This window comes from Channa argus, chromosome 1 (genome assembly GCF_033026475.1).
Source record: "Channa argus isolate prfri chromosome 1, Channa argus male v1.0, whole genome shotgun sequence".
In the NCBI taxonomy this organism is placed as follows: Eukaryota; Metazoa; Chordata; class Actinopteri; order Anabantiformes; family Channidae; genus Channa; species Channa argus.
The window spans coordinates 21,398,720-21,426,658 of NC_090197.1; the positions used below are offsets into that span (position 1 = coordinate 21,398,720).

The window sequence follows — 27,939 nt, forward strand, 5'->3', positions numbered from 1 at the left end:
AGAAATCTGTCTTAACCCACAGCCTAATGTGCTCCAATTTGGAAAGTAAAAACACCCACTGTAAAAATGTGAAGCATTGAAAAGTAGAAAGTAGAGTAATATGACCCCTCAACTAAATACCGTCTACATAAACAGTTGGAGAGGGAGACCACACAGTGTTGTCGGCTGGCATCTGCAATACTGTTGGGACCATAATCACAACCTGTGGTCCTTAAAATGTTGCTCACATAGTGTACATACAAACAGTAGAAAAATAACACTGCATTCCACACAGTAACAAACTTGTTGTTTTTTTTTGTTGTTTTTTTTTTTAAGTCTAAGCGTAAATGGAATTCCTCCTTTCTCTGTTTATTTTTTCAGATGTATGCTGCAGCCCCTGAATCCGAATGCTCATTTTCATGGGGCAATACACAGCAGGTGGTGTGGATCTTTTCAGTCCCATAATGCTGACTACCCCCAGTAAAAAGCCATTTCCCAGCCCATTATGCTCAGTGTTGTAGCAGAAGCATGCTGCATTATAAGGCACTACCAGCACCTTATGTCATGTAGAAGAAAGGCAGAGAGCTGGTTGCTTGCCCCTAACTCCTGTTACTCACGTGCAGCATGTGACAGTGTAGGAAAATAGCCCAGAGCAGATTGTGTTTCAGCTAGTATATGTTGGTCTCTGTATAACACACTTAGGCATACACACAGCTGCTCAATCCCACTGTATGCCTGTAGTAATACAAGCTCTTCCTCCTATCTCCCTCTATGTCACACTGTATGAAACACAGGCCTTTGAGTGACACACCATACTGAAGGTTATTTCTCTCATCTCCTGTGTCAAGTCTCAACTCAAGCCAAACACCAGTGAGTGTGTGATTTCAAAGCTGCTTTGCTTCATTATCAGCTTTTATGGAATTGCCACATGGATGACAACTGGACCATAGCTGACAGATGTGTAACACACACAGATAGTATAAACAGAGAACGTGCTGGAGAAGTTAACATTATGCTCACAGACAATAGTAATACCAGATAATTTCAAAGGAAGCAGGGAGTTGTCTGAGGCTTCATGTGGCTTGAATTGTAATGAGGCCACAGCACATTCCAGATATTTCACCCACATTGAGGGAAAGCTGCAGTTACACTTGTTAAATAACAGCTATTTAATATTTATTCACATGAAGATATTGCCTGTGGTGAGTCAGCTCCACTGCAGGGTTATATGCAATGCAACAACCCACAGTTACAGTGGACCCAGTGAATATTACCTAGCAGCACAACAGCAGCCCTTGCAGGATTTGAACTGCAAATCTGGGTCTGCAGTTCCAACCAGTCTGTTTTGCCTACAGGCATGACAAGTAAAAACAGCAGTTTAGAAGTAGTTATGCCAACGTATGTTTTCTACAGGCAAGGAAATACAGATTTCATTTTCACATTTTTACCACCTTACTTCTTGTTTTTACAGATACTATAAGTTTTATGTTTAGGTTGTACATATGTACTTTTACATTTAATGCATTTTATATATTGCACTCTTTCTATATTTTTACCCACAGGACCATAATTAATGTAACTGCTATCCTAATACATAAGCAAATAAGCAATTTAATTTGTTACATTACTGTCATGACAGCGTAACATTTAAACTATACTTTTTAATTGAACTCAATATCACATAAGCTCTGACCTGGTGATTGTTTCCGCGTGTGGTGTGAGCATACAACAGGCATAAAAAAGGAACAAAAAAATTACTCTTGAAACTCTCTTTGTCTGAAGGTGGCACAAGCATTTGAATTGGATTAACTACAGCTACATTTGTCTGTATACCTAAACTGCTGCTGTTACTGCTTAGTATAAAAAGAAAATCAATTGGCATCCGTATGGTACGAAATTGAATGTTATTACAGTCAGATGGCAGTGTCACTAAATACAGGCTCTGTAAAAAAGTTATGCAATTACAGGAAATGTGGATGAAGAAGAAACACAACAGCCTGGAAGAGAAAAGGAGCGACAGTGAAGATTACAAATATGAAAGATGTCACACTGCATAGCTTTCAGCAATACAAAGGCATCATTTTACATCCAACTCACAGTGGTCCTATTATTTATTGATGAGAAAGTGCACTGAAATGATGGCAAATACATTTTAAAACATTATTGACAATATGACATGACCTTTAACTGCCAGTGTCATTATCACATGTATGTGTAGGAATTTAAACTGTGAAAGATTTGACCAAAGACAATTGCACCTGTTGACAATTTGACAAACTATTTTGACATACACATTATTAGCATCTATAAAGTCTTAGCTTATGCTGAAAAGGTTGTTTGGCTCATGATAAATGTTATTTTCAAACAGCAGTGGTAGAAAGGTGTTGAGACCAACCTCAAATGTTTCCTTTTTCCATTTATTCTCCTGGTCTTCCTTTTCATTCAGCATTGTTTATACACAACATGCTCCCGCTATAACATACAGTAATCCTCAGCACTATTTCCTTCAATATTTTGGCCAGTTCTCCAGAACTCTTGACAGGAATGATATGTGGAGGCAACTCTCTTTTCTTCTAATTTCAGGCATGGATAAGTTATTGACGGTGATGGTTGATCTTCATTTGATTTCCCTCAGGCCTGGAAGCTCTGGACAGGACTTCTACAGTCTTCAGAGCACAGAGACGCTGTTACCTTTTGTCCTAAAGTGACTTTTCTTCTTGGACTTTCAGATGAGGTAAGTAGAAAAGCCTCTCTGATGACCACCAGAGCAAAAATTTGTCCTGAAAATGTGTTGGGCTAATGTAGAGTCCGTTATTTATATATTTAATTTTAATGGACATTAAAAAGATTTGCAATACATGACCCTTGAGGATGAATGAAAACTTTAAATGTCTGCTTTGCATTTTCAAGTTTATGTTCCATCTGGGAGAATATGCAGATGAGTTAACAAGTCTTAAAGCTGTTTATTGCTGGTGCAGAGTGTTATAAATCCTCTGTATTACTGTTGAGGTATTCTACATTCACATCTTATTTCCTCTGGAGGGGAACTAAATGTTGCCTTGCCCGCAAACACCAACACTTCCAGTACATTCAGTTTGTAGATCTGGAGGTTACTTGGTGCTTCATTACATTATTAATAAAGTAATGGAAACAATAAAATCGGTTTGAGAAGATGCTTGGTTGCATTCAGATGAAATAAATGCATGCAACCTGTGTTTTAATCGGTTCTCAGTTATAAAAACAAATATCTTCATGAACTATTTGGACATCTAAACTTTGCCATATATATAAAATAAATATAGGGATATTCACAGCTGTTGCTAGCAAATACAATACCTTTTCTGGCTTCCAGTAGAATTATTTTCTAGAACACAAAAGGAATCAAGGCCTTCCGACTTTTCGGGTAATTTTCAAACTTAGCACAGTACCATCTACAAAAAGAGGAAAGATGTATTCTATTAATATAAGTATTTGCTAAGTGTGCAATTCACAACACGCAAACCTGCTCAGTGTACAGTATGTGTGTGTTTTATTTTTCTTACTTGTGGTGGGCCACAGCCCTGCTGGCGAGGACCACTATGGTAAATATGGCAAAGGCTGAACTGTGAACAGAGTGGCCAGCCAGAGCAAAACCTGCCCACTCTGTTATCTCTCCAAAGAAGTTGGCTCCAGACACATATTCAAACATTCCGCCTGTGGGTAGAAGACACAGGAATTAGCAAAGGAATGCTTAATCTTTCATATGTTCATTGATAACAGCCCAATATTTCAGTCTGGAAGATATTTAGGATTATTAATAGAAAACAGATTCAAAATATTAGATAAAAAAGATTAAGGAACTGGCATTTTTCCTCCTTGTAATGTAACACTGCTACTGAACTCCACACGACTAACTCTACACTGGCCGTAGATGGCTGGAAACATAATATTTTACTCCTGGATCATGATGCTGCTCCCCTCTGTGGGAAAATGTCAAATTTTCAGACAGACTGGAACTTTGTTTGGAGCAGCACAGCGCAGAGCTTCCTCTTGCCTCACCTTTCCTACTTTATTTTCCTTAAGGGTGCAGAATGGATCGTTTCAACAGGGTCACTGCAAGTTCAGGCTCCTGGTGCTTTGAGTAATATTAGAACGATGTTCTTACTCAGTGAAACCACTCTCTTTGTGAACCTATTATCACTATTATTATTATTATTACAACTGAATCATTTAACAAAAGGTAAAAGTAATGATTTGATTAGCCAATTCAATTTTACTTTTACATATTGAGCTTAAGTATATTTCTCAAAAGGAAACCCACCACTTTCATGCTCTACCTCATAGAATATACAGCCATCTTCACATTGTAAAAAATGTCCACTATTGAAACCTGTTTCATCTATTTAATCTAATTATTCTATTTTTGGAATAATGAGTAAACCTAACCCTGGCAAATTTACACTGATGGTTTCAAATGCTTATGTTAATTAATTGAATATGTTAATAAATCTGAATAAATTAAGCACATCGTTAATAAACATTTGCAACAGGTTTTACCTAAACTTGACTAGAAAAGGTTGAATACAACAGTGTAGTAAGTCACTTTTACTACTTTTACTTTTATTGCTACTGCTTACTACTTGTTTTAAATATGACAGCATTGGGTTGTGAATCGGGTTTGTGGGTTTAAATCCCACCCAAACAGGTATGGCCCCACCCAGCCACCAGGGACCACTGGTCATGAGCCCGGAATAAAAAAAATGGGAGGGCTGCAGCAAGAAGGGCTTCCGGCGTAAAGGCATGTTCCGCAGTAGCGAACGCTGAGGGGACAAGCCAAAAGTCATTAAAATAATTTGCCTTGTTCTTCATTGTTTTAAAATAAACACGTTATTTGTTCTAATTCTTCTTGAAGGCCAGACAAGATCACTGATATCACTCTCTTTCACTCCATTTAAAAGGAAGCTGAAGCCAGTTACTGCTTCTTAACATAACAATTAGAAACAGGGTGACAAGTAACCTGAGTCTCTTTAACAAAAAGTATCAAAATCCATCTTGACTCTTTAATCTGTACAGAAAACAACTTGAAAGCCATTTAGTTTGGCAACAACAAATAATAGCGAAGGAATCGTCTAGGCCCTCAAACCATATTTGTTTTTTTGTTTTTTTGGTCCCTTTGGCTTATCATCGCCAGAGCAGATCATTGTCTGCATGCTGATTTGGCACAATTTTTATGCCCAATGCCCTTTCTGATGCAACCCTCCCCAATTCTTTCCGGGTTTGGACCGGCACTAAACAGTTGGGAATGGGAATGGGCTTTTAGGGGTTCAGTGTCTTGCCCAGAGACACTTCCACATATAGCCGGGACCGAGGATCGAACCACTGACCCTGTGGTCCGTGGACGACTGCCTTACCACCCCGTTGAGGCCCTAAAACCATAAAGAGTTGTTTTAGGGAAATTGCCTCCAGACACAACAAGCCTAGCTGTTTCCTCCTGCTTTCAGTCTTTATAGCCCCTTTCAGACATGCACTGGAATTCAGACATTTTCCAGACTTTCTCTGGTGTGGGTGTATGTGTGAACGCAAACACCCAAGTTTGTTGGCCCTACCATTACCTGGAGTTTAACCAGCCAGCTCCCTAGTGCAAAGTTTGGATTATCTCCACCTGAGCTCATTTGTGAAAAGAGGAGGTTTAATACTCTGGAGAATTCACCATGAGTGAGTTGGTGGGTTTATGACGTCCATTTCCTGCAACTGCCGTGAAACTGGGCAAATACAAACAACTGAAGGTGAAGAACTCTTTTATTCATACAACACAACAATGTCACACTGGAAGGACAACGAAATTTGTAAGCGTCTGTCGATAAGGGGCAGACCTGAAGATTGTCAAACAAATAGAAGGAACAGCATGAATATTTCTTCACATGTGAGAACACATATCGCACGCACTATCTCCCGATGTTTGCTACATGTCTGAAAGGGAAACTACCTACAATGTCAGGACCTGATCCTCCTGACATTCTCTAGAGTTCAGGTCTGAAACAGGCTTATGTTAACCTAAGATAGCTGCTTGCTGGCTCTTACAGCCGTAAGAATGGTTTGGATCTAATCAAGTAACTTTTGGTAAGAGAGTGAATGGTCATATTTCAGAACACGTTGAGCTATTCCTCCTATTCCTCCTAAAAGAATTCAGTATTTACTACTGAATATGAAAGTTATGTCATGATAGCATAAACACGTTTTACAGTCCACAGGCTAAAATGTGGCCACTACATATATATAAATATGTGTTCCAGTGTAGACTTGGATTTCTGTCTAACATGGTTGCTATCAGCACAGTCTATGAGAAAATGACACAGAGCAGTACTACAAATGCTGTATATCATTTACACAGAGAGTTGGAACATTTTAAACTCAAAGCAGCAGAGGCCCCAGAGGGCAAGGCAGAGAGCAAAAGATAAAAGAAACTAGTGACAACCTGTGATTCTGCTCGCCGTGTGTTTCTATATAATCATGTAACCACACTGGAAAATTAGCATCTAGGGCTGGATACAAAAATCGCAGTGTTCTGTGCCATGATGTAATTACTGCCTTCTTGACTTTCTTGTCACCCATAGCAGTGTTGAAAAAATGTCTCTTCAGTAGAAGTAGCCTCACAATGTAATATGTGCTTGAAGAATAACTTTATTGTATTAAAAATCCAAATTCTGAAGAATGGTTTCACTGGAGTGATAAATCTATTTTACACTATAGATGGTCTGTGTCACTCCATCAACTTGTAGCTTTAGCAATGATATACAGATGCATTGGAAAATATATAGATCACTTTACGTTTTTACTTACAATTTAACACATTTTAAATTTAACTTTAAATTGGAATCTCATTAATAAAGAAATTACAATAACCCACACTGACTTAGCAGACATATCTAGAACTTGGCAGGAGTCCACCTGTGGCAAATTCTGTAAGTAGTTTAGAAAGGCTGTTGTGTCCCACACTTCATACAATTCAATGTTTTTGCCTCCAAGTGACTCAGATCTGATTATGTCACAGTGTTGTAGAAAACCCAAATAATTTCCAACCGCTGACAATGCGACAATGTGTGCATGTGCGTATTTATCAGCTGTGTCGGCATCTGACAGTACATTAAAAATAATGCCAAAAGAGACAGAGGTAAGAGATGACAAAGTTTCTGATTTGTTGGATATTTATGGAAAAGTTTCTGTTCAAATTTGAAGGAACATATCACAATCAAGCAATTTTTGAGGAAACTGCTAAATGAGCATAACGGCCTATAATGTGAACCTTCTCATTGTTTCAGTTCTGAAATAGTCTTGGAGCATGGTGGCCATCTGGCTAAATTAAGGAGCTAAACAAGTGGGTGCTTGGTTAAGGATATGGTGAACCCAATTGTCAGTCTAATCAAGCTTTACACATCCTCAGCATAGATGGGAGAACTGGAAAGAGGATGATTATCTCAGTTACACATCAATCAGAAGCCACATCCCATTTGGAGTTTGCCAAACAGTTAAAGGACTCTGAGAGCATCAGGACAAAGATTCTGTTTGAAGACCTAAATTTTAAACTCCAAAAGCTGTGCTAAGCACACATCAGGCACTGCTCAGTATCTGCTAATAGCATCCCTAAAGTAAAGGATCCTGTTTTGGTGGCTTCTCAGTAGCAGAGACAGGGAGACTGGTCAAAGAAAGGATGAATGCAGCCAAATACAGTGAGGTTTTTTCAAAGAAACCTGCTCCATCATGCTAAGAGACCAGAGACTGTGGCAATGTAGCTCTATCACTCCTATCACACGAGCGGTAATAGAAGCAACTTGTTTGCTGTGGTGAAAAAATAATTAAATCCAGTGTTTTAATGAGTAAGGATCCTACTTTACCTGTGGGAATCATGTAACCAGTCTCTCCTGGCTTTCTCAGATTCCTGAGGATGTGGTCAGAGTGTAAATTCACCACCCAGCCTACCAGCCACAGCACAGAGCCTGGAGACAAACCAACCAAAAGCCATTTTTAAAAACAGCATCTATATAAGAGACATTTTTGGGACCAAATTCAGTTTTGGTTATTTCACAAGAGACTTGTGTATACTTTGATTTCTTTGCTCTTCTCACTGGTTTTAAGTCAGCAGAGCTCAGGCTGTGAAGAGGTTATGCCAACATCTTCTAAGTAAAAAAAAAAAAAAAGTCTGGATTGAGGTACAATACATTTATATCAAAACTTCTTTTTTTTAGTTTTTCCCCCTAGGCCTCAAAAGTAAAACTGATGACAATACAACCATATAATACATGGTGAACTCAATAATTAATGTATGGAAATATTTTTATTATACATAGAATTATTACAAATCATTATTACAATAAATACCTTGATAATTTGACACTTTAAATATTGCATTCACTATATATGTATATATGTATTAATTTCTGAACTATTACACATAGTTTTAGATTTTCTGGGTGATTACAAACAAAATGGTAATTCCAATTTCAGGCTATTAAACTAATATAATACATTTACAAAAAAAAAAATCATAAAAAGTCAATTTACACTATATGCTTACTACTCCAGAAAGTCAGAATTGTATTCTAGATAATTATGTCTACTGGGAATCTTACTGTCAAAAATGGGTTGTAAAATGTTCACTAAGTAAAAGCTTTATTTTTTGGTTTTACAAAACACTTTTGTGAAATTGCATATTTAAAACTGATATCATCCTAGTGGTGTATATTTTTAATAATATTTTACACTCCTTTCTATTTAGTGATAAGGGCTGTAAGGGAAGTGAAGTGACAGTAACAGTGAAAAAATATATTTTTCAAACTGGCAGTTCCATATGCTAGAAAAACTGCTAAGTATTCGGAGGTTTGGAAAGGGAGAGAAGCACCTGCTGTGGAGCCAAAGCTAACACTTGAAAATAACACCAGAAACAAAAGAATCTGAAGGACACCTATGTTCTTAAGTTTTGCAATTTAGTTTAAGTTGAGAGAAGAGTAGGGGCAGGAAAGGGAATGAATTAGGAGCCTGTTCCTTAATATGCACCATACTCTGTTCCTCCCAATACACTACATTTCTTATCCACTTATGTCGATTTAGGTCTTAAATATTTTAAAATGTTTTAAATGATTCATGTCAATATTGTAGTTCTTCAGGACCACTAATGTATGATCATATCTTTAGTTGATATTATTATTAAATAGATGTATTTTTTATTTCTCCATCATGTACCCAACAAATCGACAAATGAGTTGATTACCGCTTAAAATTACTGTCACTGTGCTGAATCAGGTCTATGTAATAATGAAAAATGGCACAGACAACATTCCTTTTATAAACCATGGTAGCAAGCACAGAACACCTACCAATGATGAAGCATGGATGTGTAATCCAATATGCAGGGTATTCAGCAAAATGGCCTAGGTACCTGATCTGCATGTAGCCATTGTAGATGCAGAAAACAAAAGCCAGGGCGAATGAGGCGAATGGTGTTGGTTTACCTCCTCTGATTAAAAATGGATAAATAAGGGATCTGCAACACAACAGTATTAGTGAGATACTATAAATGCAATGCACCATACTGTAACCATTACTACAGTAAATACCCTATTTTAATCTCTTTGTTTTGGGGCTGAAGACACCAGGAACCATATACAACTCTAACCTTGTTGGCAGTAGTAAGTTATTTGGACATTAATAAACACATAAAGACATCATTCGATTGAGTGATGTTATGTTCACCTACCTCTGGACATAATGACAGAAATACATAGCAATGAGCAGCTGGTTGGGAAGGAGTGAGGTTTTTGAGGAGGAGGTCCACAATAGTAGACACAGAGGCACAAGGAATGCAGGCAACTCCTGAACAAACCAGGCGAACCGGGCATTAACTGGAAATCCATATTTACTGGTAGCATATCGCCCGTATGGGACATTTTCGAAGAGCAAAGTAACGAAAGTGCAGGCTGCCATGAATACCATAAAGTAAGCCATGCAGTCCAATACGTACAACTCCTGTTCTTCCGAGGAGTACAGCGTGGAGAGGAGAATGTCCATCCTGGCAAATTACAAAAGAAAAAGTGTAAACGGTGTGAATATAATTGATATTAGCAACAGCATAACAATTTGCTGTATCACTGGCTAATACTAAAATATGCTAGTATAGATTGTATACAGCTTGGATGCACGCACGCGACAGACCCGGAGAGTTCCACCCTTGGCTTGTTGGACCAATTACAATGCCTGTGCATATATTGCTTTGTATCTCACCAACCAATCAAAATTATCAGATTTCCAAAAAAGCAATTTATCGTCGCGTGGTTTTTCTGATGTCACTAATAAATATTCATACCCTCAATTGCATACAGCAGCTGATGTGACCTGGTTACCTGACATAGATATAATACTCGTACATTATGTCTATTGTTACCTAGTGATTGGCTACATACGTCTAAGCTAATTTGCGTGTTATTCAAAATTGGAAAAAAGCAATTAAAATAATTTTTAAAACATTGTATATAAAATATGTCAGTTTTATTTTACACTTAATCAATTAAAATTACAATGTGTGATAATGTTTCAAAAATCGTAGTGTACCGAAAAGAGGTTTTACTTTATTTCAGGCAGATATCGTGGCCACCTCGAGAGGTCCTGATTCACGTGCGTCAGAGACACGTTTTGAGGATGCACAGCACTTCACTCTAATACGTACTGTAGATCTCACTTTTTTCCCAGCTGCGAGACGTCTTTTGCTGTTTCAATCAACCACGTTGTTCCTCAGACGTTTTTCCAAAGTTGTCTGCTTTTCCAGCATGGGGAAACGAAGTAGGCAGAGGCAGAAAAACCAGACAGCTGGGAGGGACAACAGAGACAACGCTGTAAGATTCACACATCTGATTACTAACGTTACAGCACTTGCTAATGATGGGCACTCAATCAGTCCACAAATTATCTTTATTTAAAATAATACATTTGAAAAGAGCCGGGAAAACAAACATACAGCGATATCTCTTGGTTAACTTTGCTAAACTCGTACTTCCTTGCTGCTGTGACACAACTAATCAGTTTCAAACTCTCAGAGGTTGGTTGCCAACTTGCCTTGACTCCCTTGACTGGGCTATTTTCTAACCTTAAACCTTGTGAGTGACCACTTTTTGTCCCTCTGTACCTCCAACTTAAATATGTGTTGGTTTGTTATTAGTGGTTGAGATTTTGAAGCTTCGCTAGACGTAGCTCAGAAATATGCACATTTTATATTTCATTCGTACAAAGTGTTAAAAGGTACATAGGTTAACCTCCTACAACTACTAATCTTATTTCACAACAGCACAAAGCAACGAGTCATCAGGGTTGCAGAAACGTAATTGAAATAATATTGTTTTTAGATTATTACAGACCATGAACTCATACTATAATGTATCAGGTTTTATGATCTTTTCTATGAGTTAAGTACCCTTGACTCTTAAGGAAGGAAACATTAAATTAACAGATTTTTAAAATGACTTTTAGCGTATACTTCTTATCAAAAAAAAATCCACTTCTATTTAGTTGGTGCTTGGTTAGGTACAGAAAGTGATTACAGATATTTACTATATAAATTATTTACCAATATAAACCATCCTTGTGTTTAGGGTTGGGGGGCTGGCTATGCCGACATTGTCAAGGAGAATAAACTTTTTGAGCACTACTACAAGGAGCAAGGTCTGGTTCCCGAGGGAGAGTTTGAACAGTTTATGGATGCAATGAGGGAACCACTGCCAGCAACAATCCGGATAACTGGATACAAGAGGTGAGTTGTAGAGATGTGCAGCCTGTGTTTAGTAGTTTTCTGTTTCTTTTGTGTATGTTTCCCAAACACTATGCATATTCTTATGTAGTCTACAAACTTTTTTGAAACAGAATCATTTCAGTATACAAGTGACCAACATTCTGTTTACATTCTTAGAAGTTGTATTATGTTGTAATATAAATTTCAAATTTTCCAATCCAGTACTACATGTCAAATTTCTTTGTTCTTGTGCATCATTCCAGCCATGCCAAGGAAATCCTCCATTGCCTAAAGGAAAAATACTTCAAGGATATTCAGGAGCTGGAGATTGACGGCCAGAAGATTGAAGCTCCACAGCCTCTGAGCTGGTGAGACATGATTTTTCTCAAGCATTCAAAAAAACAAACTGATTAAAATTAAACACTCCACAAAAGTCGTGTCTGTTTTTGTTTTGAGGTATCCCGATGAGCAGGCCTGGCACACTAACATGAGCAGGAAGATCATTAGGAAGTCTCCGCTTCTCGAGAAATTCCACCAATTTCTGGTCAGCGAGACAGAATCTGTAAGTCAATCAGAAATTTACCACACTTGAGGACAATCTGTTTCTTAGCCTGCCTCTGTAATGTCTAAAAGTATAAAGCCTGATAGATAATAGATAGTGAAATTATGGTGGGAGAGTTTCAGGTTTGAATATCACCCACTGTCCTAGTGGAAATTTAAAATATTAAGGAAGAAAATAAAATATCAGAGAAAATTGAATATTGTATTTGTCCTTGTAGGGAAACATCAGCCGGCAGGAAGCTGTCAGTATGATCCCTCCTCTCCTCTTAAAGATTGAGCCCCACCATAAGGTAAAAGCAAGAGACTCTGAGAATATTGAATCTGTCAGTGCCTAAATGCGTTTATAGTTTTATTTTTTATTTTTCATTCAACTGCTGACATGCACATTTGTATGCAGATCCTTGATATGTGTGCAGCTCCGGGGTCTAAAACAGCACAGCTGATTGAGATGCTCCATGCTGACATGGATGTCCCGTTTCCAGGTTTGGGAAATGCATCTAGAATTAGAAAATATATTAATGAGATATTTAATGACCAATGTTTCTGGGAATAGCACTGGTGACCTTTAATATATTTTTCTACCCTCTAGAGGGCTTTGTAATCGCCAACGATGTAGACAACAAGCGCTGCTACCTACTTGTGCACCAGGCTAAGCGTCTGAACAGCCCCTGCATAATGGTGGTCAACCATGATGCCTCCTGCATCCCCACGCTACAGATTGAATCCAACGGCAAAAAAGACATTCTCTTCTATGACCGCATATTGTGTGACGTACCCTGCAGGTCAGCATAAGGCTGCAAGCCTTCGTTTTGTATATCTGTCTCCTGCTGGCTTTGGTAGCAGATATTACAACACTTGCCATTGTCTGGCGAAGCTATGTTAGATTGAAATACTGCTTTAAACTTGCTGGGAGCCTGAAATGCAGATCATTGGATTGTTTTCTTTATTATATGAGCATTATAACTCTGTAGCTGGACCTGGGTTTGTGTGCATTAAGAGGAACTAGATGGGTACAAAGATATGATTGATAGGCTGTGTTGTTTGTGCAGGAGATTGGCTGTAGAAAGAATTTTGCTGTGACAGATGAAGCCTCAGTGTCTGTCAAACACAGGGTGTCTGCAGGTCCCTCTAAATTGCTGTATTAGGAGTTTAGATATCTTTCAGTGTATACAAAGTGGTGAACTGTGCATCTAACTTACATGGAAAAACCCATTTACTCTTGAAATCCCATGTCATTTTGGGGCCAAAACAGAACTGCATTAGTTTGCAGATTGTGTGTTTAGCCAGCTGTAGTGGTGAAGCCAGGAGTCTCTGCCAAACACAACAGAGGGAGAATGAGGGGAGGAAAAGCAGCTATAAAGACAGAGGGAGATAGGCTGCAGTGATGTGAGCAGTCAGCTAAAGCTGGGCATTAAGACAGTTTATGCTTTGCAGACAGTTTTGCCGTTTGAGAAGTGTTGGGGATCTTTGCTGGTTTCAGTGCCTCGGGCCAAACTGGGACTGGTGCTACTCACTGCTCTGTGTCTCTGCAGTGGGGATGGTACCATGAGGAAGAACATAGACGTGTGGAAGAAATGGACGACCAGCAACAGCCTGCACCTCCATGGGTGAGTGGGGCCAGTGTGTGCTCATACATACGTGACAAAATAAGACTTTTGTGCACTCATGTGGAGGACCAAATTATCTAAACAGCAAGGGAATGGAGTGTTTTCTTTTGGTGCTAATCAAAAAAGTTGGCTGTATTATAGAGCTTGTATGTATGCGTGTTTGTTTTCACCAGGCTCCAGCTGCGGATTGCAGTGCGTGGGGTTGAACAGCTGGCTGTGGGAGGGAGGATGGTCTACTCCACCTGTTCACTCAACCCTATAGAGGATGAAGCTGTCATAGCAGCTCTGCTGGAGAAGAGTGAAGGTAGCAAATAAACAAAAACACCCATCAGGCTCATACAGTTTTGCAATTTGTTTTTCTATTTTAATTAGACATTCAGTTTTTGTTTTGTTACATGCATGCCAGCATTTTCTTTCATTTCCTGTTGCTAACACGTCTCTTTGTGAGCATTCAGTTAACTTTTATTCATCCTGCATGTTTTTTTTTTCATCTGAACTTCCTCTAAGTATCACTGGTCAACATAGTAAATACAATTCCGAACTCTCAACTCTGATCAGTTAAACCAACCTAATGCACATTTATTTTTTAAAAGTTTAGAACCCAAATTCTGAGCATATCACATGACCTGACAGTACTTATATTTAAAAAAGAGAAAAAAATCTATGGTGCAAAGTTAACACCACTACAACCAGTTCTACTAAGTTTACAATGTGTGATTTGATTTTAGCTCATAGCTTTTTTAAAATAGAAAAAGTTGCATAATAAAGCTATAAACATTACTATGTATTTTTCTTTGGTCCATATAATGTCAAGAAATACTGTAGTTACTGTTTTACATTCTATTGTAACACTGGTTAGAACACAGAACTACAGGTCAGTAGCTGTTCAATCTACACCATGCTTTTCTTTACTTTTAAGAAGTTCTTAATGATAACAGAATTTTATATAAAAATGATAGCTTAATATACCCATTCTATCTTTTATTGCCAAGTTGTAATGTCTATTCCATCCTTTATGCCAGGAGCGCTGGAGCTGGCCGACTGCTCTGCTGAGCTGCCAGGGCTGAACTGGATGCCTGGGGTCACTTCCTGGAAGGTACTGAGATGTTTAGTCTTCAGTGGTCACACCAACAAGACCGAGTTTAGGTCATGAAATCACTGCAGCTTCAGATTTAGGGCGGAGAAAAATGCCATTGTGCTGACTGTGTATCGTGCATTTTCCTCTATAGCTGATGACCAAAGAAGGCCAGTGGTACTCTGACTGGTCAGAGGTTCCGAGCGGTCGCCACACACAGATCCGCCCCACCATGTTCCCTCAGAAGGACCCCGAGAAACTAGCTAGTATGCATCTGGAGAGATGGTATGTACACACGCTCACACATAAAAAAATTTAAACTGTTAATAATAGGTTTAAGGATTTTTATTTCTTAAGCCTTTTCTATGAATCTTATCCCACCCAATCCTCACTCATTACCATGGTCAACTCGCTGTAATAGCTTGAGCTGAAGGCTCATTTGCCAAAGCAAATATGACTGTTAAGAGCGGGCAGTCATTTTTAACACCCCTTTGAGTGCCAAAATAATCAGAGCATAATACTTTGGTGAGTGCAGTAACAAGTAAGAGATTATAGAGTTTCTCTCTAAACCAAAGAAAATTAATTTGTGTTTGAGTTTATCTTTGTTAAGAATAGTTTGTTCTGTAGACCCCAGGAAAAAAGCACTCACATCTGTAATCTTTTCTGTTTTCATAGAAGCACTATTTATTTGAAGAATGTGTCTGATTTATTTATTCGTATTCCCTCACACAGCTTTTCAGATTCACATACGCTCTGTTTGCATGTTTGCACATACGTGTGCACACCTGTGCTCTCAGGAGAGCTGCAGGGGGATGATGTCATTTTTGCTCTGCAGCTTAGTTTATTGCTCAGACCAGCACGAGTCTCCAGCAGAGGGAGCTGTTGTTACACATTGTGCTCTTACTCAATCCTGGTAGAGAAGTCCTTGTTTATGTTCACAGTAGGTGGCACCATAAAGCATAAAGCCATCATTTGTTTTTGTTTTTTAATGTCAGTATGAGGATTCTGCCACATCACCAGAACACTGGAGGTTTCTTTGTGGCTGTGCTGGTGAAGAAAGCCCCAATGCCTTGGAACAAAAGACATCCTAAGGTACTTCCTCTCAATTACTCAAAGGATGTTACACATTCAGTCTTACTTGAAAAAGGGAAACAGAGCAGAATTGCTCCATGTTGGGTACAAGGCATGTCTGTTAAACCAGCAGGAGCCAAGCCCCCTCCCCCTACAAAAATACAACTCACCTGTTTCTAGTTTCACTTGCCACACCTCATACCTCCTTTTTTTTTTTTTCTCTGTTTATCCTCCTCCTCACCACCCTCAGCTGAGGAAGGACATGTCATCCAGCTCAGCAGCCCAGACCGGAGGCTCTCCGGCAGCCTCAACTCCATCAGGCACTCCCCACCTCCCCGAGAATGCCATAAGGGAGCAAGAGGTGGGAGGCCCAAAGGGAACAATAGATGGTGAAGCGGCAGGGGAAGCACCCAAAGGAGCTTCTGTGGCACAGGAGGCTACTGCTAAACAAGACGGAGTGTGTGGGTGAGTCATGTTGGTCTGGTGAGCTCATAAAGAAGAACATTTTCAAAAACATTACTTTACGAGGAATACAAAAAAATAACAGTTTGGATAAACAAACCCATCACCGAGCCTCACACAGGGGGCAAATTTCCTTATCATTTCTCCACCATAATAGTCAATAATAATGAGTTCATTATAAAAGCCTGTACAACTTGTTTTCCCACGTTGAAAGCTCTAGTTGGCGTATACTTTTATAGCACAAAATAAACTTGGTATTTAAATTCATAAAAGTAAATTATTTGATTAACATCTGTCTCATTTCGTTGTTTCAGACCTCCACCTTCTAAGAAAATGAGGCTATTTGGTTATAAGGAAGACCCCTTTGTGTTCCTAACTGAAGATGACCCTGTTTTCACCACCATACAGTAAGTGTCTCTGTCTATTAGACACTGTGTATCAGCCTTTTGTCATGGCAAAACTAACCTTTTCTCTGTTTTCTCTAGATCTTTCTATGATCTGTCCCCCGACTTCCCCAAGCTCAATGTTCTGACCCGCACCCACGAGGGCAAGAAGAGACATCTGTACATGGTATCCAAAGAGCTGCGCAATATGCTGCTTAATAACAGCGAACGCATGAAGGTTCGTGTGTGTTTTCTTTTGCAACAGCAATTTTAAAAATTACCTACACACACACACACATACTGGAAGCCAGCATGGATGATTTTTATAATAAAGCATTTCCTTGCGTGAAATAAAAGTGGATACGAGTCAATAATCAATCTTCTGAAGAGGATGCATTCAGTATTTAGTTATACACTGAAGTCAAGTGCGTAGTGGTTATTATGGAACACACACTGGTCAGGCTTTGGATGCAGATATGTTGTGTTTACATTGATACATTAGTTTGTTTCTCTAGTGTGTGTGTGTGAGTGTGTGTGTGTTTTTACATGTACAAACCCATAAGAGGGAAGCAGCCTAACAGATGGGACCCTTTCGATCCCAAATCCCTCTGGTCCTCTACCCAGTAGCACCTGCACAGGTGGCACTGTTTGTGCGCGTGTTTGTGTGTCTCAGTCTCTTTGTTCTCCACATGGGTTTTGATGTTTCATACATTCTAGTCACTTTCTAAAGTGAATAACCACAGTGGTTTCCACATTTTTATATTTTGTAGCTGTAAAAAACAGGACTTCTGTTCATTGTTTTCTCCTTCGCAAGAAGCGCAAAGACTTCATGAAATTGTGCAATTTCCAAATGTAAATAGAATAATCCTAAGAGGATTTAATATAAAAATTATCTTGCTTTTATATTCCCCTATTAAATTATTGCATAAAAGAAAAATGTTCTTCTCTTCCCTAGGGTTACAACAATACAACATGCATATTTATGTCAGTTGTGTAGTTGGGTTTTACAAATCACTCACAGTTGCCTCCCACTGCTGCTGGGCCACCAGAGACTGGCTGCACTGTGTTAACCCACACTCTAGTAATACTGTGTACAGTAGATGCCTAGAGCAAGAGAGTTTGCAAACATAAGTGATTATAAAAACATTACCAGTAATCTTACCACAGCTCAAGTAACATAATTAGTCATTTTATTTATTAAATTTACCACCCTTGGTTATGTTTTCAGGAAGGATATTAATTAATGCAGTTAAAGTGAGTGCAATCTGTCATTATTCAGTGATTGTTTTTTTTTCTTTGTAAAGAGCTATGTCAACATTATATATGCTTGGGTTCTTTCCTTGTTTCTTAGGTCATTAACACAGGGGTTAAAGTGTGGTCACGCAACAGTGATGGAGAGGAGTTTGGCTGCGCCTTCAGACTGGCTCAGGAGGTAACATATGCACACATCATTTTCCACCACAGTGTGCCCACAATTTATCCTAACACAAGGAAGCATCCACATTGGAGCTACTTGTTATAAATAACCTTTAGCCCAGCTTTTCACACTTCACCGAAATATCACTTTTTGTATGCAAAAAAAATCCCATATGGCAAAGCCATGCAGGGTAACATACATAGCTCCTATTTACAGAACATGGAACTCCTACATATTCTTTAATTTAGCCTTCAAACATGCACAAAAGTTCTTCTCAGTATCACTAACTGTAGTCGCAATTAAAACAGATGAAGGCAGCTGAATAACAAGGGAGCCAGATGGCAGAGTTCACACTGCAACTGATAATTAATTCATACTATACACACGCTGTAACTGTAAAGAATTTCAGTTTATGATGTTGGTCTGCAAAGTCAACCACATCTCTTCTTTTTTTTCTTCCAGGGTATCTACACTCTTCAGCCGTACATTCGCTCCAGGATAATCACAGTGAGTGTGGAGGACATCAAAGTGCTTCTTACCCAGGAGAACCCCTTTCTAAGTAAACTGGAGGATGACGCTCACGCTCAGGCCAAGAAACTGGGTATGCACTCCACCATGTATAAAGCCTGTTTTAACCAGATGGCCACTGTGTGGAAAGTAAAAATCTGCAAAATAAAAGAACAAAATATTTAATTTGGAAACTTACTAAAAACAAAAGCTGGGAAGCGGCTGCCAAGAGGTTAGAATACTACGAGTTATCCACAGCGTTCATCAGCAACTGCTGTTGAGCTGCCCTAGAGCAAGGCACCGACCCAGAAACCTTACAAAAAGCTGGGCCATTCCAGCCAAAAAAACTGTAGTTACTCTGGATAATGTAAATTAGCTGTGCATGGCAAGAATAGTAGAAAGGGTTTCCTGGAAGAAAGGACATTTAATTATCAGTCTCTTCAGGAATTTTTTTCCACAATTTTTATAATTAATGTGGCCTAACTTTTCCTAAAAAAATAAGGTAAACATTGGAATGTTTTTAAGGCAAGTTTTCCAACAAAAATTGTGGGAGAATATGAAAATGACAAAAATAGCTGATTTTTGTTTTGCTTAATTTAATCATAGTTTAATATAAAATTAAAGGGAGCTTGTTCTGTGCTTTTATTCATTTGTGATTTATACTACATTACCACTAACATAATCACAGTGGACCTTTTTATTTGCCCTTGTCCATGTTTTACTTTAAGAAAGCCATGTAGCATTAGCAAGCTCAGCTGGTGAGGGTTTCAGGGATGAAAGTTCGGATGAAATTGCAAGATCACACAGAATTCTCATCTTCGTTTCATTTTGTTAATGTTTGTCCTCACAGGAATGGGAAGCATTGTGTTGAAGTACATACCCAATCCAAAGTAAGTGTTTTTTTGTTTTTAAATTAAAAACAAAAATAAATTTTATCATTATATTTTTGACATACACCCAACCTTTTGCATTTGTCAGTAACCCTGCAGAGCCTCAGTGTCCCATCCAGCTATGTGGCTGGAGGGGAAAAACGTCCATCCGAGCCTTCGTCCCCCGCAATGAGAGGTTTCATTACCTCCGAATGTTAGGTGTGGAGGTCTTCAGAGAAAAACAGGGTGTGGGGCAGAAACAGAGAGATGGGGAAAAAGAAGAAAAGGATGAAGTGCGGGATGAGGTGGAAAAGGATGCAGAGGAGGAGGAAGGAATGGCAGAAAATGAGGGAGAACTGGACTTTGATAATTGTGACGAAAACGGATCATCAGAACGAAAGACGGACAGCTGTAACCAGGGGACTAGCAGCTGAGAATAGAAGAGCATAAGGAAGATTGACTGAAAACAAATAAAAGCTCTAAGAGCTGTTGACCAGGCAAGACCCCATGATGTGGAAGCGAAGAGCAGTTTACCACACTGCCACTGTAGAAGGGCTTCTTCCGAAAAACAGGCTCCCACTTTGGATTCCTCATGTTTGGATCCCACGGGACTCCGGTTTTTAGTTAGTGTTTTATTTTTTTCATAGCTGTTCTTATGTTTTAGCAATGTTTTTTGCTACCCGGCATCATCAATCATCTTTCAGTTGCTCATGCTTGGAGGGCATCAATACCGGCCATCTCTTCTTCTACACATGTAATTAAGTAAAAGTATGGAGTTGATTAAAAGAATAAAAGATTAAATGTGTCACCAGACAAATTATTTGAATGTTAGATCAAACATAAAAGACGTGTTTATTAGCTTGTGCAGATTAAACGTAAGATGAAACGTAAACGACGTAAGAAAACAAAGGTAACGACGTAAGAAAACAAAGGTATGGGGAACCTAAAGTCTTTACTACCTAAGGTAGTATTAACCACTAAAACGATTGTTTCCATTCTGGTTTTGGATGGATGGACCAAAAGGGACAAGGTGCATGATTTACGTCAACATTATCATATTACACTTGCAAATGTAGTGAATTAAATTCCCTCCCAAATATCACAATGGTCAATAACATTTAGATGATGTTACGATACAAAGAAAAAACATGCCTCTGTAGCCAGAATTCCTTTTTATAGCTATCCATTGTCTAAACTGCTTATACTGTTAAGATTCACAGCCAGTCTTAACTGGCATTAGGTGAATGACAGGATATGTAGAATCACCAATTAACATAAATGCGTTTGTTGGACTTTGTGTGGAAACCAGAATGGCTGAAGGAAATCCATGCAAGACTCCACATTACACAAGAAAGCACTGGCAGCAGTGCAGAGATATCCCCTTCTAACTAATTAGGGAAGCCCACTTGTTTGTGCTTGATTAGGGGAATATACAGCCATGGTAGCCTGTTTGCGAGGCTGTACTTAGGCAAGAGAGTACTCGGCATAAAAAGTGATCCGTCTGCTAACTTGGTCACACTGTACAATGCGAAAAGGCAGGTGCTTAGATTGTAAAAGTGTCTAACTCAGTTCCTTAAGAGCCACAGCCCTGCTTTTTTTAACTATCCCTGCACAACCCACATCTGAACAGATGTGTTCCCGGTGGGTAGCTGGAGAATGAGCAGAGGTGCTGGTCCCAAGGAAAAGAATGACCAGCCCAAGTCTACTATGTCCAGTTTTTTAATTTAGCATGTCACCCAATTGGTTATTACAGAGGCCCCGAACCTTTTTTCTATCTGAACCTTTGTACAATCCAATAACGTTAGGAAATCTGGTGTTATTCAACCAAAACTTAGACAGGTATAGACAGGTATTCTATACTTTACATTTTCACATATTAAATACTTTTTCAACTTGTTTGAAAGAAATAAATTACAAGCAGACATATTGTTACGCTCACTTTTGTTAAAAAAAAAAACTTTAGATACTGCTTAATGGTTAGATTCAACCAGTTAATATTGTATTGTTGTGTTAACCATAGTACACAGTGGTCCAATAACCACTTAATCTGCGAGAGTTACAATGACACATTTATACCAGTGTTACACAAGTTGAATAAACAATTTTAAATTGTCTTGCTGAATTTAATTTCTTTGACAGTTACACTATAAACTAATTAAGTAATCCTACTGTTAAAAACAAACAAAAAAATGCCTTGAAAAAAACAACAGTATTTTGTACTTACAAATACTTATTAAATGTAATACAAATGTACAACGTAAAAAAAAAAAAACTACAGAACTTGAAATTTTCCTTTAGGTGTACTCGTAACTCAGTATGGAGTACTCAGTAAAACCATTTTAAACAACATAATCATCAAGTTAAATGTTTGGTCTAACATATTCCAAACCATACTGTGACATTTTTTGCAACTTTGAATATCTAAGTTCTAATGACTTGAACATCAATCTGATTTAAACTGCCTTAAAAATACTTACACAAATAACAATTACTTGTGATTTGTTTGTTTGTTTTCTTTCAGTAACAGTTATTTGTGTATTACTCCAAACATCTGTTAAACATGGCTTGCTGCTTTGGTCGGCTTATCTTCAGTCATGTTTATGTAAAATAGTAATGTAATGTGGGGCAGGTATTGGATTTTGGATTGTAGCAGACCCCGCAGAAACCCATAAATCTCTTTTTAATTGTGGATATTTTTGGAGTGGATATCTTCCCAGCTCCCCATAAATCATATTATTTCATCTTGTTTATTGAGTAGCTGTTGTGACATTTCGATCTGGACTGCAGTTTTGGATCAAGTAACCAAACCACAGAACCATGTCCAAAGCCTCATTGTTGGCAGGTCTAAAAGGTGTGGCAACAATTTCTCTCAATCATAAAACAAATGTCTTCCCTCTTGTGGCGTGCATCTTGTATCTCCAAAATATCAAAATTATCCTTATTAATTTGAGAACTGAGTGTTTGGACCAAGATCCCACTGCAGACAACCATACATTTCTCCAAGCTTGGATCAAAACATAAAAATCAAACTTTCCATGACAACAGCATATCTTGTCAACAGTTGCCAAGGCAGCTTCATTTCACTGGATGGACGGCCATCCCTTTTTTTGTTTATTACCTAATCCTGCTGCCATGACAACAGCCGTCATGACAACCAGCCCCCTCACCTCTCTGTGGTGACAGGAGGGAACAGAGGACAGACGGACTGCAGAGAGCATCCTGCACTCTTCCTCTCTCCTCAGATTTTCTGCACTTCTTCATCCCCTGCTGTCCCCCTGTCATCGTCTTTTGAAAATTTGACTCTGACTTTCAAAGTACACAGCAGTGCATATTACCATTCAGGAGAGCAAGGTCATGTCAATTCCCTCAACTGTGAATACTGCCACTGACAGCACTGTTTGCAGAGGCAGAAAGGGACAAGTGTGGGACAAGAACAGTCAGTTTTTGGGTTACATGGATCAAGGCAAAGAGGAAACCCACCTGTTTTTAAGGAAAGCAATGGAGCATTTTGACCTAATTAAACAGATTTGAACCTTTATCTTTGCTTATGTGTTACAAAATAAAACACTGCGTTATTGTACAGTATAGCTGATGCAAGGGCTGTAAAGGATGGATAAGGCATCAGTAAAAGAGGCAAGTTAAAAAAGTGTTAGATATTTTAGAGTGAAGGTGAAACTGTAGCAGAAGGGTGAGCTGCTTGTTGAGTCAGTGAACGATGGAAAGGAGAGAAAAAAACACTACATTTTTCCAGGCGGAGCACACGAAAAATACGACATACACGAAATACACGAAAATAAAAAAAAAAAAGCCTTGGGAGGATGAAGAGAGATGAGTGAATGGAGGGGTTAGGGAGAGGGTGGGGATGAATAAATTTTTAAATTGAATTGGACAGACAGGAAAAGGTTTGGAGAAAGGGCAAAATTTGTTACCGAGTCATAGGCCTGTCTGTGTGTGTGGGAGTGTGTGTCTGACCACACATGTACAAATAAGTGTGTGTACTTAAGCTAAGCCAGTCTTTTAGTGTTTAAAATGGATGTTTGCTTGATGTTTCCTGCCTTTCAGTGGCAGCAGTTGCTGCCAACTTACTAATACTAGTAATGACATGAACTCTGCACAGGGACACACACATTAACTTTACGTCTTCCCACATCTCTCCTCTGATTCAGGGTTTTACTTCTATTTGCATGTTTTTTTTTTAGTCATACCACTCACTTCGTCTTTCCCTTTTGATTATCTTTCTCCCTGGAAGAGCTTTCTGAAAGCACTCGCAACCTCTAAAGGCTCAGATTTTGTAATGTTCTAATAATGTCATGTCAATTTAAGTCTGTGCTTGGTTTTTCCTCAATACACCATCTTTATTGAAGCACTAGTGCTGCATTTTTAAAGCTGCACTCCTTAAAGGCTCAATATGCAAGTGTAGAATTTATTCTAGTGCCATCATCAGGCTCAAAAGTAAACCACCCACTCTTGTTCTGGCCAGCATGTCTCCTTGTCATGTCTCAGCTAATGCAGGGGACTTGCCATCCTGTGAGTCAGCCATGGTGACATCTTCCAACAGCTAATACTAGCTGGAAGCCTCAGACCAGGAACAGGGTCATGTATTGTGTGCTCCCCACCATTTGTTTTAGCTTCCGTAGATTGGTGATGGCGTGTTCACATAATTGTGAGAAAAAAGGTTTCGCGGACACCACCTCATTTTTGTTAATGTGGGGTTCTGTAACCGCTCTGTCAAGTTCACTTGACAGCTGTACTGACCTTTATGGGTGCATCGCTGTTGACCACGGCTTGAACAGCCTAAAACTAATCAGTGCCTCTACCTGAGTTCCTGAAATCCTCAAACTGCCCTTCATGACAAGACAAACTCAGCCTTTTTCTTAAAAAAATTTTTACATGTTCAAAGTATTAAAAAACAAACACTGCTTGAAACTGGGCACCACTCACCACCTGCCCAATCATCATATCATCATGTTGTGGGGGTGTTTTTTAGCAGCAGGGACTGGGAAACTGGTCAGGGTTGAGGGAAAGCTGAATGGAGTAAAGTACAGAAATGTCCTCAACTAAAACCTGTTCTACACCACTAAGGACCTTCTATCGTGCCAACAATCCTAAGCACACAGTCAAGACAACACAGAGTTGCTTAGGGACAACTGTGAATGTCCTAGAGTGGCCCAGCCAGAGTCCTGACTTGAACCCTATTGAAAATGTCTGAAGAGACCTGAAAATGGCTGTCCACTGACAAAGAGGATTTGCAAACAAGAATGGCAGAAAATCCCCCGGTCTAGGTGTGCAAAGCTTGTTTTGTCAAACCCCAAAAAACTCTAGGCTGTAATTGGTGCCAAAGGTGCTTTAACAAAGTACTGAGCAAAAGGTCCGAATACTTATGTACATGTGATATTTCAGTTTCTTTTTTTTATTTGTAATAAATCTACAGACATTTCTAAAATGTTGTTTTCTTTTTGTCATTAATTAATGAGAAAAAAAAAATCTAATCAATCAGGTTGCAGATATAATCGGGCTGCAACGTAACAAAATGTAAAAAAAGAGAAGGGGGTCTGAAAACATTCTGAATGCACTGTATATAACAAGAAAATGTAAGTTTTTATCTTTTATATGGTATGATGCTTTTATCTGACTCTTCTTATCCCAGATTGAGGGACATTTTATTTTTGCATCATTTGACACTTATTACATCACTGTGGCTTGTCACCCAGTACTATTTCTAAAAAATGTATTAAATAAAATCATCTCCTCCGTTAACCTGTAGGTGATCTTACCTCAGCCTGAAGGGATTTCATGAATAAACTTTTGACAGCACTGGAGCCCTAATCCAGATGAAGCATATTCAGTGTACCACAGCACTGTAGATTGTTTCCTTTTTTCCCTTACCACTTTCTTCCCCTTTCTCCTCCTCCACATCACTCCCCCCCCATCTCTATTTTGATGCTCTTGCATGCCTCTTGCCCTCTAGTGCTCAGCCTTGTGGACATGCATATATGTCTGGGATTATACAATCAAGCTGTTACGCAACTCTAAAAGGGACTGAGGGAGGCAAAATCAGAGAGGGACAGAGAGGAGGGGTGTTGTGTGTGTGTGTGTTTGTGGTGGGGGAATCTTGTGTTTCATGTTTGGATTAAACTAGATCCCACTCAGCTCTACAAACACACACACACTCGCCCTAAAAATCTGCTGGTAAATCTCTGGTTATGGGTGTTGGCTCTTGTCTGATTTCGTGCAAAGCCAATGTGTGTTTGTATCCATGCATACGCTCGTTTCTATATTGCATGACACTGCAGCTTTCACAGGCTGCAACTACCCCCCAATCCTTTGTCCCTGACTTGTGCTTAACATGCATGTGTTTGTGTATACAGTTGGTGCACAATCCTGATAGTCTTGCAGAAGTGGATCTAGGGTTTGAATCTGAAAACACCATTTGTGTGTTATAGAATCGTCTCTCACATGTTGGCAAATGCCTATTCATGCATTAAGCCAAGTTAAATCCTCAAGAGGTACAGTTGAGTCCGGCTCACACTTATTGTAATGAACAGCTGAACATCACCCACATCACAGCCTCCTGCTGCTCACACATATCTTAGTGTTCTTGACTGAAGTTTTAAAAAAAGTGCTTAGAGGACCTTTATATTTATTAAATCTGATCAACTCAACCATATTATGATCTTTTTGAATGCATACCAATGTTTACATAGAAAAATATTAAAGTCACCAAATCCCTTCATATGCCTAAAACTCAAGATCACTGAACACCACAGGGTCATCGCTTTCAAACTGTACTTACTTGCTGCCTGTCAGCATTACTGCCTCCACTGACAAATCACCAAAGGAGAAATAATATTATTGTCAAGGTAAAGGAATTAAGAGTCCAGGGCAAAATCGAGGTGAGGGTTGAATCACCTCTTCAACCTGCACACATTATTACTGCAGCATTCACCAGCATCCATTCAATTTAAACTGTTCAATTTTTCTGGACTTACTACAGGAAAAGTGACAAATACAATCTTCATCAAATGCAAAACCAGAACAGTATTCTAGAGGCATTTCTTTAAGAATGCATGAAATGCTTCATATGGCACTAAAAAAAGAGTAGCAATAGAGAAGTAGAAAGGCAGAAGGAGAAGGAGAGTGATTGTATTGATGTCTGTGGAGGCGGTTTGTTGATGCTGGTATGAAGGACGTCTGTGGCAGTTTGCATGCAAAAGAATAAAAAAATAAATAAGAAGCTTCCATTACAATCCTAATTACAAAAGAACAACTTTCAGACTTGTTTGAAATGTAGCTGCCCCTGCACACATTCTTTTGTTCGTGGTTTGGTTCTCCATGATGATGACCTTTTCCTTTTTCTTTAGCCATTTATATTATATTTTATTTTTATGTACGTTATATTATACTAAATATTTTTAGTGTGCCAATTTTCAATGTGCCTTAAAGCTTATGCAGCTCCCCAGAGGCATTCACAATGTATATTGAGACTATAGGATTTTACTAAGGTCCTAACCAAGAGACAAGAACTGCCTCTAAATTAATGAAGATTGTGTATACGCTTGAAAAGCAAGAGTGAAAAAGATGAAACATTTTTAAAAGAATGTGAAGTATTATGAAAAATAAAAAGAATCTTACACTAGTATAATTTTGCTGACCGACAGATATCCACCTGTGATTAGAGTCAGTTCATTGTTGGAATTGTTGGCCTCCTCTAGCTTGTGATGTGTCAATGACATTTATTCGTAAAGTTAATTGCTTAGACCAATTCACAGCAAGTGATTTTTCCTTTCTAAATCTTTAAAAAGTAAGCCTTGTGTTACAGGTTGACTTCACCAATTGTCAACTTATTTACTCTGGTTCTAATTTGGGCAGCATATATATCTGAATGGTATAAAACTTCACTTGCCTTCCAACATAATCATCAAGATGACATTATGTAAAAGGTGTTTTTTAAGTTCAGATAATTCAGTTCAGTGGCCACTGGATTTTCTGAACAGCACCTTTGGGATAACCATGACCTAGATGACTGAGAATCACTGAGCTTATTGCCATTTTGACCCTCCATCTAGACTAGAAAGGGTAATTTACGGCCCCTAAATGTGTGTAAATCTCAGACCCCCCAACTTGGTGGTGTGGTGTGTAAAGGGAAAATGGAGCTCTGTAGAACTCTTATATCAGTCTTCTTTGCCTGGATGGACAAAAAATTTCAAAAGGCTTGTTCCCGGTACTGTTCTCTGCTTGTTCTGTGAGGAAGCCATA

At 38.8% G+C, this 27,939-nt stretch overlaps 2 protein-coding genes across 5 annotated transcripts; one reads left to right on the forward strand and one right to left on the reverse strand.

Moving 5' to 3' along the window:
• Positions 1 to 1,866: 1,866 nt before the first annotated feature.
• srd5a1 (steroid-5-alpha-reductase, alpha polypeptide 1 (3-oxo-5 alpha-steroid delta 4-dehydrogenase alpha 1)) lies at positions 1,867 to 10,213 on the reverse strand. 4 transcript variants are annotated; one of them, XM_067507078.1, is made up of 7 exons: positions 10,156 to 10,213; positions 9,710 to 10,021; positions 9,330 to 9,496; positions 7,851 to 7,952; positions 3,522 to 3,672; positions 3,316 to 3,410; positions 1,867 to 1,976 (listed from the first exon to the last, which is right to left on the reverse strand). In XM_067507078.1, the coding sequence occupies exons 2-6, from the start codon at positions 10,018 to 10,020 to the stop codon at positions 3,344 to 3,346; spliced, it is 798 nt and encodes a 265-aa protein (XP_067363179.1). In that variant the 5' UTR covers position 10,021; positions 10,156 to 10,213; the 3' UTR covers positions 1,867 to 1,976; positions 3,316 to 3,343. The 4 variants fall into 4 exon arrangements, with proteins under 4 accessions (XP_067363179.1, XP_067363170.1, XP_067363160.1 ...); XM_067507069.1 differs by having other exon boundaries at positions 1,867 to 2,645; XM_067507059.1 differs by having other exon boundaries at positions 1,867 to 2,759.
• Positions 10,214 to 10,619: 406 nt separating this feature from the next.
• nsun2 (NOP2/Sun RNA methyltransferase 2) lies at positions 10,620 to 20,352 on the forward strand. The gene is made up of 19 exons (XM_067507100.1): positions 10,620 to 10,841; positions 11,595 to 11,752; positions 11,995 to 12,099; positions 12,188 to 12,293; positions 12,511 to 12,582; positions 12,690 to 12,774; positions 12,882 to 13,074; positions 13,825 to 13,899; positions 14,073 to 14,203; positions 14,922 to 14,995; positions 15,129 to 15,259; positions 15,970 to 16,066; positions 16,296 to 16,510; positions 16,822 to 16,914; positions 16,993 to 17,128; positions 18,242 to 18,322; positions 18,770 to 18,908; positions 19,665 to 19,704; positions 19,793 to 20,352. Exons 1-19 carry the CDS (start codon positions 10,776 to 10,778, stop codon positions 20,115 to 20,117), a joined length of 2,322 nt encoding a protein of 773 aa, XP_067363201.1. The 5' UTR covers positions 10,620 to 10,775; the 3' UTR covers positions 20,118 to 20,352.
• The last annotated feature ends 7,587 nt before the right edge of the window (positions 20,353 to 27,939 follow it).